General features: G+C 32.0%; 1 protein-coding gene and 1 pseudogene across 8 annotated transcripts in view; both read left to right on the plus strand.

Annotated features, from left to right (window-relative positions):
• The window catches only part of MAPK10 (mitogen-activated protein kinase 10), a 346,291-nt gene that overhangs the window by 277,087 nt on the left and 51,496 nt on the right, over positions 1-17,708 (plus strand). The window contains exon 9 of one of the 8 annotated variants that reach the window (XM_044224603.1): positions 2,360-2,431. The exons of the other annotated variants lie outside the window; for them this stretch is intronic. Coding sequence (XP_044080538.1) covers positions 2,360-2,431 — 72 coding nt within the window. The remainder of the gene's footprint in view (positions 1-2,359; positions 2,432-17,708) is intronic. 8 annotated transcript variants of the gene reach the window in all.
• Positions 8,688-9,105, plus strand: LOC122889665 (annotated as a pseudogene).

The following is a 17,708-nucleotide window of genomic DNA, read 5'->3' on the forward strand; positions in this document are numbered from 1 at the left end:
AGATATGCCAATTATTAATACCAATTATTAAACCAACACTATCTAGAGCCATTTGAGACTAAAGCAACATAAGGATTAAGATTCCATTTAGATCACCTGTTACTGTTATTGCAGTTATTTAAGGGTATATGCAAGGGAGTGAAAGTCACGGGATTTTAGTCTGAAACATGAGAATCTGTCAGTTTTAGGAAAGGAGTGGCCAGGGATAATAGGCTATATTCGCATAAGTTAAGATTATTATTTAGATGAGGAAGCCGGGCAATTTCTTTTTAGATAATGGGAGAAGTTCCATAGTGTCAGCTGTGATTGAGTATTTAGAATGCATTTTTAAGTGGTTTTAACAGTGAAAGGATCACCCAGTGACTTGTGAGTTTCCCTCACTGGAAAGACTTCCTTATTATATCTAAATATAATATTAAATAAACATTAAATAAACTTTTCCAGAATATATTTAATACCAATATATAGTTATACTTAGTTACCAAGCAATGTAGAAGAATCCTTACCAGACATAATCCTATCAAATCCTTTTTAAAAAATTTTACATGATAAATACTATTTATCATCCCCATTTTAGAGGATGAAATTTATATTTAGAGAGATGAAGTACCTTGACCAAAGCTATAGAGTTAAAAAGCAATCGAGTTGGTTTTGTAGCAGAAAAACGAGTATCTGCCAGAGATAATATAGAAGAGATTTTTTTCATTAAATAAAAAATAAAAATTGATGTTTTCTAACCCCCTGATACAAATACTCCCAGATTCTGTTTGTGGCAGAAGCCACCTTTTCCGAGTGTTTGAATGGGTACAGGCAAGAGAAAACCCTGCTTATTGAGTTTTTATCTCTCTCTATTTTTTTGTCTTTGTCTTCCACAATATCTATAAAAATAGATACACTGTAAATAGCAAATTAGACTGGTCACTTTGGACAGTATAAGAAAACTTGCAATTCCAAAATAAATGCATTTTCAGAGATCTTTTTTCTGTTAATCAAAGATTCTCACAATACCAATCTCTTGTGAGACAAGCATTATCCATAATTACAAATGCATTAATAATAAAGGGATGCGCAACTGTTTGCTCTATCTTTCCCTGATATTTTTGCATGTCACTTGCTTTCCTAAAATGGAAGCAAAACAGATTTGCTTCTCTTGGTATGCTTGTCACCTTCAAAGCTGTAACCATTTCTTTGCAGTGATCATTCTGTTTAGGTGTTAAGTCAAATAATGGAAACTTTGAGTTTAACCTGAGTGAGATTTTCACATTGGAAAGAATCTTATGAGGAATTCTTTAAGGTCACTGCCAAATTACAAAATGTAATTTGAAGAATAAGTGGAGCAAAATTATAGTGTACTGCTATTTTAATGCCTTTTCCTATTTGCTCCCCCTCAACATCCCTTATTCTTCTAGGTTATCTTCCCCCTTAAGAATGACTTAACTCTCTTTCTGACTTTTCAGTAGGAACACGTGAGTAACCAAGTATGGTTAAAGAGAGAGATTTTACTTTCTTGCTTCGCCTTTTCCCATTTTGCCCCTCCCTGTGTACCCTCTGCCCTAGCTTACTGATTTTAAGTTCTGGATGATAACTGGCAATAGTAGAGAAGCCATTGTAATTCCACCTTGAATTCCGGGTTTCTCTGGATTCATAGTCTGAGAAGTGTCAGCTCTTTAAATCACGTTGTTCATTTCATGTTGAACCATCCCGTTTTGAAAGCCAGTATTTCTTACCATTATAAAGCAACCATGTTTATAAGAATAAGGCAAGGCTTCCTGTTTAGAAACATGCTCCTTTGATGGGAGTCAATGAAACTGAGCCAGCATATTTCGAAACATTCATTCTTGAACTGGCATTTCACTTCTGGAAATTTATTCATATTTATAAATAAGAGTAACTGTGTTTTGTAAAAGAAACCCTTTCTTTTGAGGTTTCTGGCAGCTCAGCTTTTTTTTTTTTTTCAAATATGGTATATGAAAGAATAAAAAAGAAACCAATTTGCATGTTTCCCATATTAAAGCAATCTAGAATAATTTACAATACAAATCAGTAAGACTCTAGTAGATGAATGCAAATTAGACCTTTTAAATCAAAAACTAAATTAATCATTGAATTATAATTGCAAAGTAATATTATCATGCATTAAGTGGCACTGTTAGTTCAGTTGCATAGCAGAGAGGGCCCTGACATTCTTGTGCTCTCCCTATTTTGCTGTTTTAAAACACTAATGATCATGAGACTGGCCTCTGAGCTAGTCAGTGAGAGGTCAAACCATTGCTCTACAGCGTAGGTAGCCAAGTGTTTTCATTTATTTGCTGTTCTATTCCTATCTTCTTGTTTATCTTCATTTCATTTTTGTTTTCAGTTGACATGTGGTCAGTAGGGTGCATCATGGGAGAAATGATAAAAGGTGCAGTGCTCTTTCCTGGCACTGATCGTATCCTTCTTAGCAGCCAGTGGTCTCCCTGGGTGTCATTCTCAAATCAATTCCTTTTGGTCTAACACAACACTGCTGGTGGTATGTACTCACCATCTTTAGAGGGGTTCTAAGGGCCTCCAATGTCAAATATTTACCAGCTGGCATCGTGTTAGAGTAACCTAGTCTCCTAGATAGATCTTATGTGGATAATACAGTATCAAACATTCAGCATGCTTTCAAAATGTCTGCCTTAAAATTCAGTCCTATGAAACTAACTGTTTCTCTTTTGAAGAGAGTAGATGTTTTAAAATTAAGTTATTTTCAAAGCTAGATAATAAATGACAAAATATTTCAGTTTTAAGACTGGAGATTTATGCTTTTAAGAAATATTCACTTGACATGGAAATCTTTAACCAGTTAGATTCTTTTTCACCTAAAAGCGTGAGAGGTTTATATTAACACATATGAATTTCATTTTAAAATTGACCAACATCTTTTAAAATTCTTTTTGTTATTTACTTCATTTCTAGGAATAATAGGTCCAATTCCTGTTCTTATTTTTTCTACATTATTAACAAGTGAAAAAATTAAAACCTCATTAGTTAATAAAGATTACATAAAACTTCTGAAGAAACAAATTTCTGTCACTTGAATCAGTAAAAGTGATCTTAGGCAGCTAATAGTTAACAAGTAAAGATTCCAGGAGCTCTTCCATGTTAAATAGATACAGACACTGTGTTATTGTTTTATGGGTGTGTAATAATTTATTTTCTTAAATTGGTTAAATATTCTATACCCAGTCACTTATGAAGATATTATGTCTTCATCATATTAAAGATAAAGCCTCTGCTTAAATGACTATGATTCAAAAATAAAATCAAACCTATAATAATGAGGTTTTAATGTATAATTAAAGTAAACCTAATTACTAATAGAGTGTATGCTAACCATATTACAATTAGCTATTTGCTTTGAGGAATAACATATTACTTATATGGATATATATAGTTTTATACAAATACTCTCTGTGTGTATTAAAGGACCAGTTTGGGAAATGACTGAGTTAGGCACTCAATTAATTTTTATTGAATGTAAGAACTAGCCTAAAAAGGTTTATTTTGTAAAAATAAACTGCACTGTTTTTACTTCTATTCTTTTTTCTAGTCTAATTTATGACACATTTATTTTTTAAAGTTTTTGTCTATATTGCAGTTTTGTCTTCTAAATATTTAGTTTATTAAATAACATCAATAAATTTACCACATTCATGTTTATGGTGATGTTGTTTCAAAGTCAGTTGGCTTGATAAAAACTAAATTTCTTCAGATTTCTGAGAAACAGGATTGTTTTTTTCATTTCTAAGGGATTTTAAACTTTACTTTGGTCTTTGGATATCAACATGAAACAGTTCTTAAGTTTTGACTAATTTTAGGCATTTGATGAAAATAGACTCAATCTGTTAACTTTGTACTCTGCTTTTTCAGTTCATTGTGGTGACTGAAATGAATATTTGCCACCTCTAAATTAAAATGATTGATTATCACTACTTTCCTCTCATTTTCTATTTAAAAAATCAAATCAGGTTTCTACAATGGAGTTAATAAGTGCAGATTAACATTTCTTTGAATACATTTTTGGGGAGAAGTTGCTTGGGTATCATTTCTAATTTGGATATTAAAATCCTTTGTAAGTAAAGCTTTAGGCTGCTATTAATGTTAAAAACTCATAGTAGATGAGATTTCAATGCCTACACTTGATATTTTATATTGACTTACTTCTGGGATTCTTCTTATATGGATCTATTTGTAAATTTCTTGAAGGACAAATGCTAATTATTTTTTAAAGTGGCTTCTCTGAATGTAGGATGTGGTCTTTTAATGATTTCAAACATGTTAGTTAAAGTTTAAGTCATTCTTTTTCAAGCAAAAAAATTATGAACACTGACTTTCATAAGGTTAAACATTTAAAATGCAAGATAGATTATTTTTTAAATTCTCTATTATTAGAAATGAGTTCTATGAAGAGGCAATAAAACTGTATCTAAATTTGTTAGTTAAATAGAGCCTTTAAAATGGAGTTAGAGATATATAATATGTATATACATGTGGATACAATATTATGCATATAATACATCATAAGAAGATCATATTATTTTAATCAACATATCCTTACTTATATGAAGGGATTCTCAAAACAAATGATTGCTAGAAATCCTTGCAATATGAGCTATGCATGTCTTCTTAATATATAAACCAATTCAACAACAAAATTTAAAATATTAATAAGACATTATCCCCTTTATCCTTTACATCTAAATATTTCAGCATGTTATTTTTAACGTTAAGAACTTTAGATAGCTAAATGCTGTTTTTAAAATGTTACAAATTTATATGCTACTTTATTAGTAAATATACTTAAAAATATATAATTAACTGAATTTTTTCAAATCAAATGTTTTTAATTCTCTACAGAAGGATCAGAACTCAACTACTGAGATAATTTTGGGATATCAAATGAATTTCATTATAGCAGAAATTCTTACTTTAAGAATTACAAAATATATCATCAAGTGAATTGATGTTAAATATACAGCTTTTGAAGATCAAAAAATGAATACAAATATACTATCACTCAGATTAAAAAATAGAATATTACCAATATCTTTGAGTCTTTTTGTGTCTCCCCAGTCATATCCTTCACTCTCCCCAGAGATCCTAAATACATATTTTTACAACCTTCGTGACTTTCTTTATATTTTACCACAGGTATATTTATCTCTAAGCAGCATATGGTTTAGTTTTATATGTTTTACATATTACACAAGACACATTATTTTGCTACTTGCTTTTTGTTGAAGTTAACATTAAATTTTTGAGATTTGTTCATGTTGATCCATTAGATAGTTCATTCATTTTCATTGATGTAAAGTATTGCAGTCTCAATATTCCATAGTGAATTCATTCTCCTATAAATAGGCTTTGGAATATATTCAGGTTTTTTGTTTTTGTCTTTGCTTTTATAAACAATGAATCTATGAATATGTATCTCATGGGAGATACAAGGGAAAGGAGCACATGGGAAAGTTTTTTTTTGTTTTGTTTTGTTTTGTTTTTTTAATGATAAATGCTTGGGTGCATGGGGATGCACATTTTAAACCTGACAATGTAACATCAGATTGAATTCTAGAGTAGCATAAGTAAATATAACTGTCTACTTCCCATCATCACTAACTCTTGGTATTGCCAGATTTGTTTTTAAATTTGTTACCAATCTCTTGGATATAAAATACTATTTTATTGGAGGCTAATTTATATTTTCTTAACTACAAGGGAGGCTAAGCATCTTTTCTAGTGTTTACTGGCCATTAATATTTTCCCCTTGGTAAAGTTTCTTCTTAAACATTTTTATTGTATTTTTAAACATTGATTAGTAAGAGTTCATTATATATTCTGACAAATATTTTTGTCAGTTTTTATGTATTGCAAATATCTTCCCCCTGTATTTAGATAGTTTTCCCATTTTATTTTATAATGATTTTGGACTTTGGCGATCTTTTTTTTAGTGTGCATGTATTTTTAATGTCTTAAAAATCCTTTTATGTTTTTATATTCTCTTGTAATTTTACTGTAATGGTTTTAAAGATTAATCTTTTACATTTAAGCGTTTAGTTCACTTGGAATTGATTTTTGTGTTTGGTGTTAAAGAGGGATTTAATTTATTTTATTTCAATTCCATTTATTGACTAGCTTATTCTTTCTTTACTGGTGTATAAGGCTTACTGTCCTAAGTTTCCACACACTGAGGGAGAGGGTTTTAGATTCTGGGACCTTTATTTTGTTCCACTGGTCTCTTTCTCTATCTTTATAGCACTACTACCTTTTCTTCATACAAATGTATAATATATACATATGTCAGGTAAGGTAAATATCTCACCTTTTTTGCCTTCTTCAGGTATCTTAGCTATTAATGAATCGTTGCTTTTCCACAAACATTTTAGAATTGGCTTGTTAAGATTCCTATTAGTATTTATACTGTAGCTATTATTATTAATTAAGTTAAATATTATTAATTAAATTGTTATTAATTTAATATAATATATTAAATTAATGTGAATATTAATTAAATTAAATATTATTCAATTGTCATTTTATCGATTATTAGTAATTAATATTAAATATTATTTATTAATAATCTATGATAAATAGCAATCCGATGATTATTATTAAATCCATAGTTCAATATGTGGGAAATTGCATTTTTAATTTGGATAATATTTATCTTTCTGCTGAACACGAGGACTTAGCATAAACTGATTTAGGTTATTATTATACCAACTTAAATATGTTATCTGTACCCAGTATTTTAGTTCTTTTTCTTTAGCCTCATGAATTGACAATATTGTTAGAATATTGCATACAGTTAGAGTATGTTTAGATTCACCTTTATATGAAAGAATTTTCTTGGCTTACCACTACGTCTTGCAATTTGGCCCTTTAAGCTTATTTTCCTTTTTTTTTTAACTTTAAAAATCAAGTTTATTTTTCTACATCAACACCAAATAATATGAATATAATGTCTCATCATAATATCAAATCAAAGAAAATAGACCTTTGGTTTCCAGTTCCACATGTAAGAAGCTTAGAAGTCATCACTCCATTCTAAGAAGAAGTAAAAAGGCTGAACAGATTGAAAATCATCAGCTCTCTTGGATCTGCAAGAGTGGGAAGACGCAGAGAAAGCTACTTCCCCCAACCAAGAGAAACAGACAAATACAGGGATTTATGTCAAGGGTAGAAAAATATGAATTATATTTTATAATTAACAAATTTCTAAAAACTCAGTGTAGACACCTCTCAGATTTAAAAACTCCAGGGAGAGAGTCAGTCATATGGGACCACAACATCATTAGATTTACCTTCAGGAACTTGATCAGTTTCCAGAAAATATCTGAGAAAGATTGCCTCATTTTTTCCGTAGCGGGAAAAGGAACCATTTTGAAATATGCCAGAACACTCTGATTTTCTTATTTCTCTTTGTTTACCTTTATTAAGTTTTTTAATTTTATTTTTTTAAAGATTTTATTTATTTATTTATTTGACAGAGAGATCACAAGTAGGCAGAGAGAGAAGGAGGAGGAAGGCTCCCTGCCAATCAGAGAGCCCAATGCGGGGCTCAATCCCAGGACCTTTGGATCATGACCTGAGGGAAGCAGAGGCTTAACCCACTGAGCCACCCAGGCATCCCAAGTTTTTTCATTTTAATTCCAATATAGTTAACATACAGTATTCTATTAACATACAGTGTTTTATTAATTCTAATACAATAGAGTGATTCAACAGTTTTATACATTATTCAGTGTTCTTTATTTAATTTAATTTTATATTGTGTTATCTTAGTCACCATGCAGTACATCATTAATTATTTTTTAAAAGATTTTATTTATTTGAGAGAGAGAGAGTGAGAGAAAAGTCGTGAGAGGGGAAAGGGTCAGAGGAAGAAGCAGACTCCTGACCGAGCAGGGAGCCTGATGCAGGACTTGATCCTGGGACTCCAGGCTTATGACCTGAGCCAAAGGCAGTTGGCTTAACCAAAGGCAGTCACTTAACCAACTGAGCCACACAGGCACCCATATCATTAGTTTTTGATGTAGTGTTTAATGATTCATTAGTTATGTATAACACCCTGTGCTCCATGCAATCCATGCCCTCCTTAATACCAGTCACCAGGCTCGCCTATCTCCCTACTCCCCTCTCTTCTAAAACTCTCAGTTCGTTTCCCAGAGTCTATAGTGTCTTATGATTCATCTCCCACTCCGATTTCTCTCCCTTCATTTTTCCCTTCTCCTAATGTTCTCCTTGTTATTTCCTTATGCATCCACAATTAAGTGAAACCATTTGATAATTGACTTTCTCCATTTGACTTATTTCACTCAGCATAATTTCCTCCAGTCCCATCCAAGTTGATGCAAAAGTTGAGTATTCATCCTTTGTGAAGACTGAGTAATATTCCATTGTGTATATAGAATATATCTATTTGTCTGTTGAAGTGCATCTTGGTTCTTTCCGCAGTTTGGCTATTGTGGACATTGCTGCTATGAACACTCAGTGCTATTCTTGATAAGTGTACTCTTTAAGCCCCGTCAGCTACTTGAGCCATCCTTTCTCTCCCTTGACTCTGGTAACCATCAGTTTGTCCTCTATAGTTAAGATTCTCTTTCTTGGCTGACTGTGCTGCTTCTCTCCGATCCGTGGTGGGCAGCACCTTTTCTTTAGGACATCAGTGCAAGCCTGAATTTAAAAAAACAACTTCTTCCTCCTAAGCCATGGCTCATCAGTTGTACAGAAATACCTCTTTGGGAAACAGTCTCCAGGGCAGCCTTAATGAGCTCATATAGTCTCAACAGATCACCAACCCCCCACGACCACCAAGTTGCCCTTCAAGATCTACCTTATTTTGATAAAGCTATAAATTCAGTATTGGTGCAGAGGGTCAGGAACAGAGTCTGTTTCAGGAGCTCTCTAAATACCAACAGATTCTGTGATAATGAGTGGAATTTTGTATTGAATGATGTTGAATTCAGAAAGGTGACAGAACTTACTAAAGTGGATAAAGTGAAAATTGTAGCCACTGATGGTAAAGATACTGGCTCCAATTCTACAGAACGAATAGAAAAAAATGGCTTTTTAATGACATCTTCTTTTATTATTTATCTCTTTTTTGAAGAGAAGCATAGCAGAGACTTTATAAATTTATTCTATCATCGCAGAAATGACTGCACTATGCTATATATACTATCAGAACTCTGGTAGAAAGAGACTTATAACTACAGCCTCTGCTATTACCTTTTCAGTGTGAAGAAACAAGTTTTTCTTTTTTTTTTTTTAATATTGTTGCCTTCCTAAGAAAGCTCCCCCCCAAAAAAAGAATCTGTTTCTTGGTTCGTCTCTCTTTTTTTCCTTTGCTCCTTTGTTTTGTTTCTTAAATTCCACATATGAGTGAAATCATATGGTATTTGACTTTATTGACTTATTTTGATTAGCATTATACTCTTTAGCTTCATCCATGTCATTGCAAATAGAAAAAGTTCAGAACTTTTTTATAACTGAATAATATTCCATTGTATATACACTTCTTTTTATCCATTCATATGCTGATGGACATTTGGACTGCTTCCATAATTTGGCTATTGTAAATCATGCTGCAATAAGCATGGGGTGCATGTATCCATTTGAATTAGTTTTTGTATTCTTTGGATAAATACCCAGTAGTGCAATTACTGGATCATAGGGTGATTTTAACTTCTTGAAGAACCTCCTTACTAATTTCCATAGCAGCTGCACCAGTTTCCATTCCCATTAATAAAGCATGAGAATTCCTATTTCTCTACTTCTTCATCTACACTTTTTCTTGTGTTTTTGATTTTAGCCATTTTGACAGGTGTGAGGTGATTTTGTTGTAGTTCTGATTTGCATTTCTCTGATGAGTGATGTTGAGCATCTTTTCATGTCTTTCTTGGTCATCTATATGTCTTCTTTGGAAAAGTGTTTGTTCATTTCTTCTGCCCATTTTTGTAATGTTTTAATATCTTTTATTAATAAATGACATTTATTTACATGGATATATTTTAATTAAGCTGTAGTTCAGAAAGTTTTCTATTTTTTTTTTTTAGGTTTACAAGATTTTTTTTCCCTCACCATAGCACATATCCTCCCCAGTGCCCATCACCCAGCCCCACCACCCCCCACCCCCTCCCTTCCAACAACCCTCAGTTTATTTCCTGAGATTGAGTCTCTTATGGTTTGTCTACCTCTTTGCCCATTTTTAAATTGCTTGTGAGTGTTGATTTATATCAGTTCTTTATGTATTTTGGATACTAACCCTTCATTGGATGTATCATTTACAAATATCTTCTTCCAGTGTAGGTTACCTTTTACTTTTGTTGATTGTTTCCTTTGCTGTGCAGAATCTTTTTATCTTGATGTAGTCCCAAAGGTTTTTAACTCTTATTTCCCTTCCCTCAGGAGATATATCTAGAAAAAACTGCTATGGCTGTTGTCAGAGACATTGTCAGTGTTCTCTTCTATGATTTTTATGGTTCCAGATTCACATTTAGGTCTTTAGTCCATTTTGAATTTATTTTTGCATACGGTTTAAAAAAGTGGTCCACTTTCATTCTTTTCCATGTAGCTGTCCAGTTTTCCCAACACCATTTGTTGAAAAGACTGCCTTTTCCTCATTGCATATTCTTTCCTCTTTAATCAAAGATTAATTGACCACAGAATTGTGGATTTGTTTCTTGATTTTCTATTCTATTCTATTCTATTCTATTTTTATGTTGATACCATACTGCTTTGATAACTATAGCTTTGAAGTCTGGAATTGTGATACTTTCAGTTTTGTCTTTCTTTCTTTCTTAGAGAGAGAGAGAGGAGGGGCAGAGGGTGAGGGAGAGGAGTATCTTAAAATCTTTCTCTCCTCCTCCTCCTCCTCCTCCTCCTCCTCCTCCTCTTCTTCTTCTTCTTCTTCTTCTTCTTCTTCTTCTTTAGTATCTTAAAATCTTAAAATCTTAAATTCTGTCTCACAACCCTGAGATCATAATCTGAGCCAATATCAGGAATTGGATGCTTAACTAAGACACCCAGGTGCCTCTGTTTTTCTTTTCTTTTTTTAAAGGACTTTATTTATTTGATGGAGAGAGAGACACAATGAGAGAGGGAACACAAGCAGGGAGAGTGGGAGGGAGAAGCAGGCTCCCCACTAAGCAGGGAGCCCAGTGCAGGGCTTGATACCAGGACCCTGGGATGGGGACCTGAAACTAACACAGATGCTTCACAACTGAGCCATCCAGGCAACCCATGTTTTTCCTTTTTAAGATTGCTTTGGCTATTTGGAGTCTTTTGTGGTTTCATACAAATTTTAGGATTGTTTGTTCCAGTTCTGTGAAAAACACTATTAGTATTTTGATAGGGATTGCATTAAATCTGTAAATTGCTTTGTAATTGGTAATGTGGGCATTTTAACAGTATTTGCTCTTCTAACCCATGTGCATGGAGTGTCTCAATTTCTCTGTGCTGTCTTGAATTTCTTTCAACGTTTTCTAGTTTTTGGAGTCTTTAACCTCTTTGGCTAGGTTTTTTCCCTAGGTAGTTTATTGTTTTTGGTGCAATTGTAAATGGGATTGTTTTTTAAATTTCTCTTTCTGCTGTTTCATTATTGGTGTATATAAGTGCAACTGATTGGGGCACCTGGGTGCCTCAGTGGGTTAAGCCTTTTCCTTAGGCTCAGGTCATGGTCTCAGGGTCTCAGGATTGAGGCCCACATCGGGCTCTCTGCTCAGCAGGGACCCTGCTTCCCCCTCTGTCTCTGCCTGCCTCTATGCCTACTTGTTCTCTCTCTCTGTCAAATAAATAAATAAAATCATTAAAAAAAAAACAATAAATGCAACTGATTTCTGTATGTTGATTTTGTATCCTGGGACTTTAGTGAGTTCTAATAGTTTTTTTGGTGGAGTCTTTCAGGGTTTTCTATATATAGTATCCTGCCTCTACAAATAGTAAAAGTTTTACTTCCTATTTTACTAATTGGATGCCTTTAATTTATTTTTGTTGTCTGTTGCTGTGGCTAGGACTTCCAGTACCATCTTGAGTAAAAGTGGTGGGCATGAATATCCTTGTCTTCTTCCTGACCTTAGGGGAAAAGCTCTCATTTCCCCCATTGAGGTTATGTTAGCTGTGGGTGTTTTGTATATGACTTTTATTATGTTGAGATATGTTCCATCCAAACCTACTTTGTTGTGGGTTTTTATCATGAATAGATGTTGTACTTTGTCAAATCCTTTTTTTGTGTCTATTGAAATGATTATATGGTTTTTATTTTTTCTCTTCTTGATGTGATGTATTTTGAGATTATTTACTTACTCTAAAGAATATCCTTTAAAATTTCTTTAGTAAAGGTCTTTGATGATAAAACATTTTTTTCCTTTTTGAATGGGGTTCCCTTACGTGACAGTTTTTTTGGATATGGAACTTTAGATTAACATGTTATTTTCTTCCAGCTTTTTAAGATACTATTCTACTGGCTTTTTGTTTACAGTATTTCTGGTGAATAAGGAGCTGTCAGTTTAATAGTTTAGTAGTCATCTTTGGACATAGTCTGTCCTTTCTGTCTGCTTTCATTTAGTATTTTTTTTCCTTGGTCTTCGATTACTTGTTGTTCCTCTACCATGTAACTTGGTGTGGATATATTTCTTTTCTTTTTTTTTCTTTCCTTTTCTTTTCTTTCTTATTTATCTCCCTTGGGACTAAATGTGTTTCACAAATTCCAACTTATCTACAATTCCTGAAATTTCTCAGTTTTCATTTCTTTGAATATTTTCTCTTTCCTATTCTTTATATTTATATTATATATATTTATATTATCATTTCTTTGAATATTTTCTCTCTCTTATTCTTTATATTATCTCTATAATAAAACTCTGATTGAAGTTAAAGTAGACATTCCTTTATTTAACAAGTACTGTTGAACGCTTACTATGTGTTGGACATAGTGTTTCTAGGCATTTATCAGTAAACAGAACTGACTGAAACTTGCCATGATGAAACTTAAAATAAAAGGTACTGAATTAGAAGGGATTATGACTAAGGAATAAGAGGGTTGAAGGGCTAGGATGGGGGCAGAGATAGTCTCTGTTTTTTAAAATTTAAACATAAAAAGTTTTGTCCAGTATGCCTCATATAGATGTTTTCTTGATCTTCTATAAACCTGATTGTCCCTTTTTAATTTCTCTTTTTTATAGTCTTATGCCCCAAAATGGATTTAATCAAAGGTTCTCAAAGCACAGACTACAGCTTTCCAAAACTCCTATTAAATAGAATTTTATATTTCCGTTGGTGTTAGTTGTTTTTATTATCTCCTTTCTTTAAAATCATTGTATTTACCAATTTTAAAAGGATTTTGATATTTTTCAGCTATAAAATACAGATATCATGTTAAATTATCCCCAAGGCCTCTTCCCAGTTTCAAAATGAGGTAGGGTCACATCCAGTCTTTATGAAGCCAGATTATCATATAGCTTGAGGAAGGTATTTTGTAAAAAAATAATTTATTTATATAATGAATATCAAATTAGATACAGACTGTTATAAGGGGTTTGTGCAAATGAGGGACCCCAAAGGTAAACCTTTAATAGCTTAATAAAAATTCCACTGTTGTGATGACATATTTATATATATTGGATTTCCTTGTATGTGAAGTGTCTCTCCATTTTTTGCTTTGTAAGGAAATACAGATTACAGTAATAAATAGATTTATAAGACAAAATTGGTTGTAGAGAGATCCATACACATCATACTTCAAATATCAGCCTTTGGATATCCTGAATCCCATAGAATTCCATTCACAATCTGCTGCCAGTGACCAAATAGCCTTTATTCAAATTGTCAGCTTTCAGTTTTTTAATGTGTTTGGCTCATAATATTTCTTCTTCCTGTGCTCATTTATAATAAAAATAAATGTTAGTTACTATTATGCATTAAGACGCTTATTCATATTTCAATTACCAGAGTTTGGGGGGTAGCTTTTGAGAGAAAATGAAGATTTTCAAATAAAAAGAGTAAAAAGAATTTTAAAGGAACAGCTCAAGACATAACTATAAAAATCTGGATCCAGAACTCTTGTCATATATAAATTTCTACCCTCATCTTTAAAATTGTCCTCAGAAGTAAGAGTTCTTTTGAGAGCAAATTTTATCTTAAAGAAATACAGAATAATTACTGAAATAAACTGTCAAATATTTTGAACATTATATCGAGTAGCTTTTGTATGTTTTATAAGTAGTACCCACAGGTGATAGCAACATATAATTTTCATTCTTCCCTAGATGATGATGGGCAGAACCATTCACCCTTTGCTGGGAGACTATGTGTCACTTACTATAATTTCCCATCATTTTTCAGGAAAGTGACATGAGCAAGAGGGATAAATATCAGTATTTTTTTTTTTCAGATGAATGACCCTTAAGTTTTCCATAGCAAGTAGGTGTGGATTAATCTTCTGATGAAATTGACCCTATTCTAATTTGTGTAATAGACATGAAATATGTTAATACTATTTTCTTTTTTTTTTTTTTTTAAGATTTTATTTATTTATTTGACAGACTGAGATCACAAGTAGGCAGAGAGGCAAGCAGGGGATGGGGGAGCAGGCTCCCTGCTGAGCGGAGAGCCCAGTGTAGGGCTTGATCCTAGGACCTGGGATCATGACCAGAGCTGAAGGTAGAGGCTTTAACCCACTGAGCCACCCAGGCGCCCCAATACTATTTTCTTAATTCTGGACTTAGTAATTCACAAGAGACTTTTAGTATATTCTATGTTAGTATTTCTCAAAATATAGTCCTGGGCCATTTGGATTACAATTACTACTGATATTTTTTAATATCATGCTAGACTTACAGACTCAGAATCTTGTAGATTAATGGGGAGAGGGGAGCAATCTACATTTTAGTAAGTTCTTTATGTTATGAATATACAAGTTTGGGAGCCATGATTTTATATCATGACACCTAATAAATGGCAAAACACAGTACCAAGGCAGCTAGTTGACTTGCAAAATCGTATGGTCTTTCCTGGAAATTCTAGACAGACAAGTCTCTTTCGAGGCAAAATTATCTTTTTAAAAAAATCTAGTTGAGAATTTGGAGACAGACGCTGGTACTCTTTAAATTTCAAATAGATGTGAGGGTTTTTGTTTGTTTGTTTGTTTGTTTGTTTTGCTTGTTTGTTTTTTTACAAAATATTTACTCTGAGACACAGTGAAACCAAGTCTAGATTCATTGAGGTGTCAACTCTGGAAAACACATTCATAATAACAAAAAGTAACCAATAATGAGAAAAAACATAAAAAGAAGATAGAGTTATTCAAAGGACATAATAGAATGTGCTTTTTGATTCCACTTAGTAGCTTCCGGAATCTTAAATGTGCATAGAATAAATTATGTCCATAATTCTGATCCAGAATACCCAGAGAAGGATAAAGCATGTTTGTACAGTGTGTTCAAGGCAGTTTGTGATGTTTTAGAAAGTTGCACAACCAAGAAAGTTAAAATACAAGGAGTACATGAAATGTAAGCTCTTAGCTAATTGATAAAATGAACTGGAATAAGTTTCAAACTTAGAATTTCAGATACATATTTTAACAATACATACTTCTTTGTTTTATTCATACCTTATAGTATTATTTGTTGAATATGTTAGAAATAGTCACTATTTGCACATTATCTTGTCATCATACTCTATAAAATCAAACTTTTGGTAATATGGCTATTTTTTATGTAGTGAATTTACAATTAGATGAAGAAATTGTCAATTCCTATTAGATGACATTTTTCTATTTTTATTAAATGCCTTATAATTATGTTAAGTGTGATATTTTAAAAATAGATCAAAAATATAAAATATTTATTTTATATATTATTATAAATTATTTATATTTATTACTTTTTTGATAACCACACAGACTAGAATTTGTAAATATTCAGATCCTTACTCAACATAAAAATGACTTATGAGTATTGTAAAACAAACAAATTCTTTAACAAAAATGATTTCAGCCATTCTGTGAAATAATATTTATCATGTTTTCAACACATGGCCATAAAAATCTAGTTAAAACTTGATGTATTTTTTAAAAATATGGTTGCTATGGAAATCTGATAATTTAAAAATTCTTCTAAAACACACCACTTTATTGTCTATTTAAAATATTAATAAAATTAATTATTTTATGTGTGAATATGTTTACCTGATAAACTAGGGATATAGTTTAAGAGATATTCTTTAGGGCCCATGACAAGCATACTATCAATTTTATGCCAAAGGAAAGCAGCTTCTACCACATCAGTTCCAACTTGCTCTTTTCCTTTCTGGAATCCTTGGAACAAACGCTGGACTTTCAGCAGAGAGATATGACTTCCAATTGTGGCTTACATTTGGTTAATTATGATTATAGAGAAATATCATGTGGTTAACTAAGAACAGTTGAACAAAGTTGTTCATGTTGGGATCCTGTGAACATCCAGAAAACAGGCACTTACTACTTAATAAAACTATTCATGTTTATAGGAGCAAAGAACTTGAAATGGATTGGTTCAAATAAAGGCACACACTTTTAAAGACGGCTATACCACATATTTACCTTTAGAACATTCGACTACTACATTAACAATAATGAAAGATTCTTGTTTTCCTCCTTTTTGTAAACTATTATATCTAGCACTGCAGTAGTGTTTCATCTAAAAAGCAATCTAAGATAGGAAACATACTGAATGTGTCTATAGACTTTGATTCTAATTTGTAAAAAGAAACATTGTGACACTTCTTGTTTAACAACTTCCAGAATATTTGACTCTCCTTAAACTTTATTATAAAAATGCCATGGAATTGTCTAGGGAATGCTATTCTACAAACAATTTTTTGCTGAATAACTTTGTAATTCTAGCTAAATGTACCTATAATATTAGCCTGTAGCAAGTATTTTCCAACTTTGTTAAATAACTCCTTTATGGAAAATCTGATAGCTTCTTTGCCCTTATTTTTAGTTTGACATCAGGTCTTCAGAATTTGAAGGAAGTATGACCAATGATTAAATGATGACTTGGTAGGGCATGATAACCTAACTGTATTAGAGAGTAGACTTCTTTTCATAATTTACGGTGTAAGCATGGAGATTTATTGAACCATAATTAGTGTTTTCTATTTAAATATCGCTAAATAGTTATGGGACCTGTGTCCATAGTACTAACATAAGTTTTTGTCTAAGAATAATCTTTAATTCTAACCTTTGTTATCTTTCAGTTTATTTGTTCCTAATGAGTCTGACTTACTACTATATTCTCTTGCACATTGTAACTTAGATGAACTTTTATTGAAATGTGTTCATTTAATTATTCCTACTGTTTTATAAGGAAATATTCTTAAGTTTTTCCCACCCCCCTCCATCTTTTAATATTACACATCATATATTTTTAACCTAATAATTAAGAGGTTGTATAATAATTTAAATTTTATTCAGCTAGATTATAAGGGAGATAGAAGAGGATTTGCAAATTCACTTGATGCTATCTTTGCTCAGTCTTTTATTCACTTTGCAATATATATTTATTTTTGTTAAATTCATTGGTTTTGTCTTTTGTCAGGGCTGTTGATCTTTTTTAGTCCAACACTACTAAATAGCTAAGGGTAAAGATTTTACAAATCTCAGTTGAGTAATTTTATAGTTAGATCCCTGAACTGTTACAAAT

Source organism: Neovison vison, chromosome 11, assembly GCF_020171115.1.
Source record: "Neovison vison isolate M4711 chromosome 11, ASM_NN_V1, whole genome shotgun sequence".
Classification (NCBI taxonomy): Eukaryota; Metazoa; Chordata; class Mammalia; order Carnivora; family Mustelidae; genus Neogale; species Neogale vison.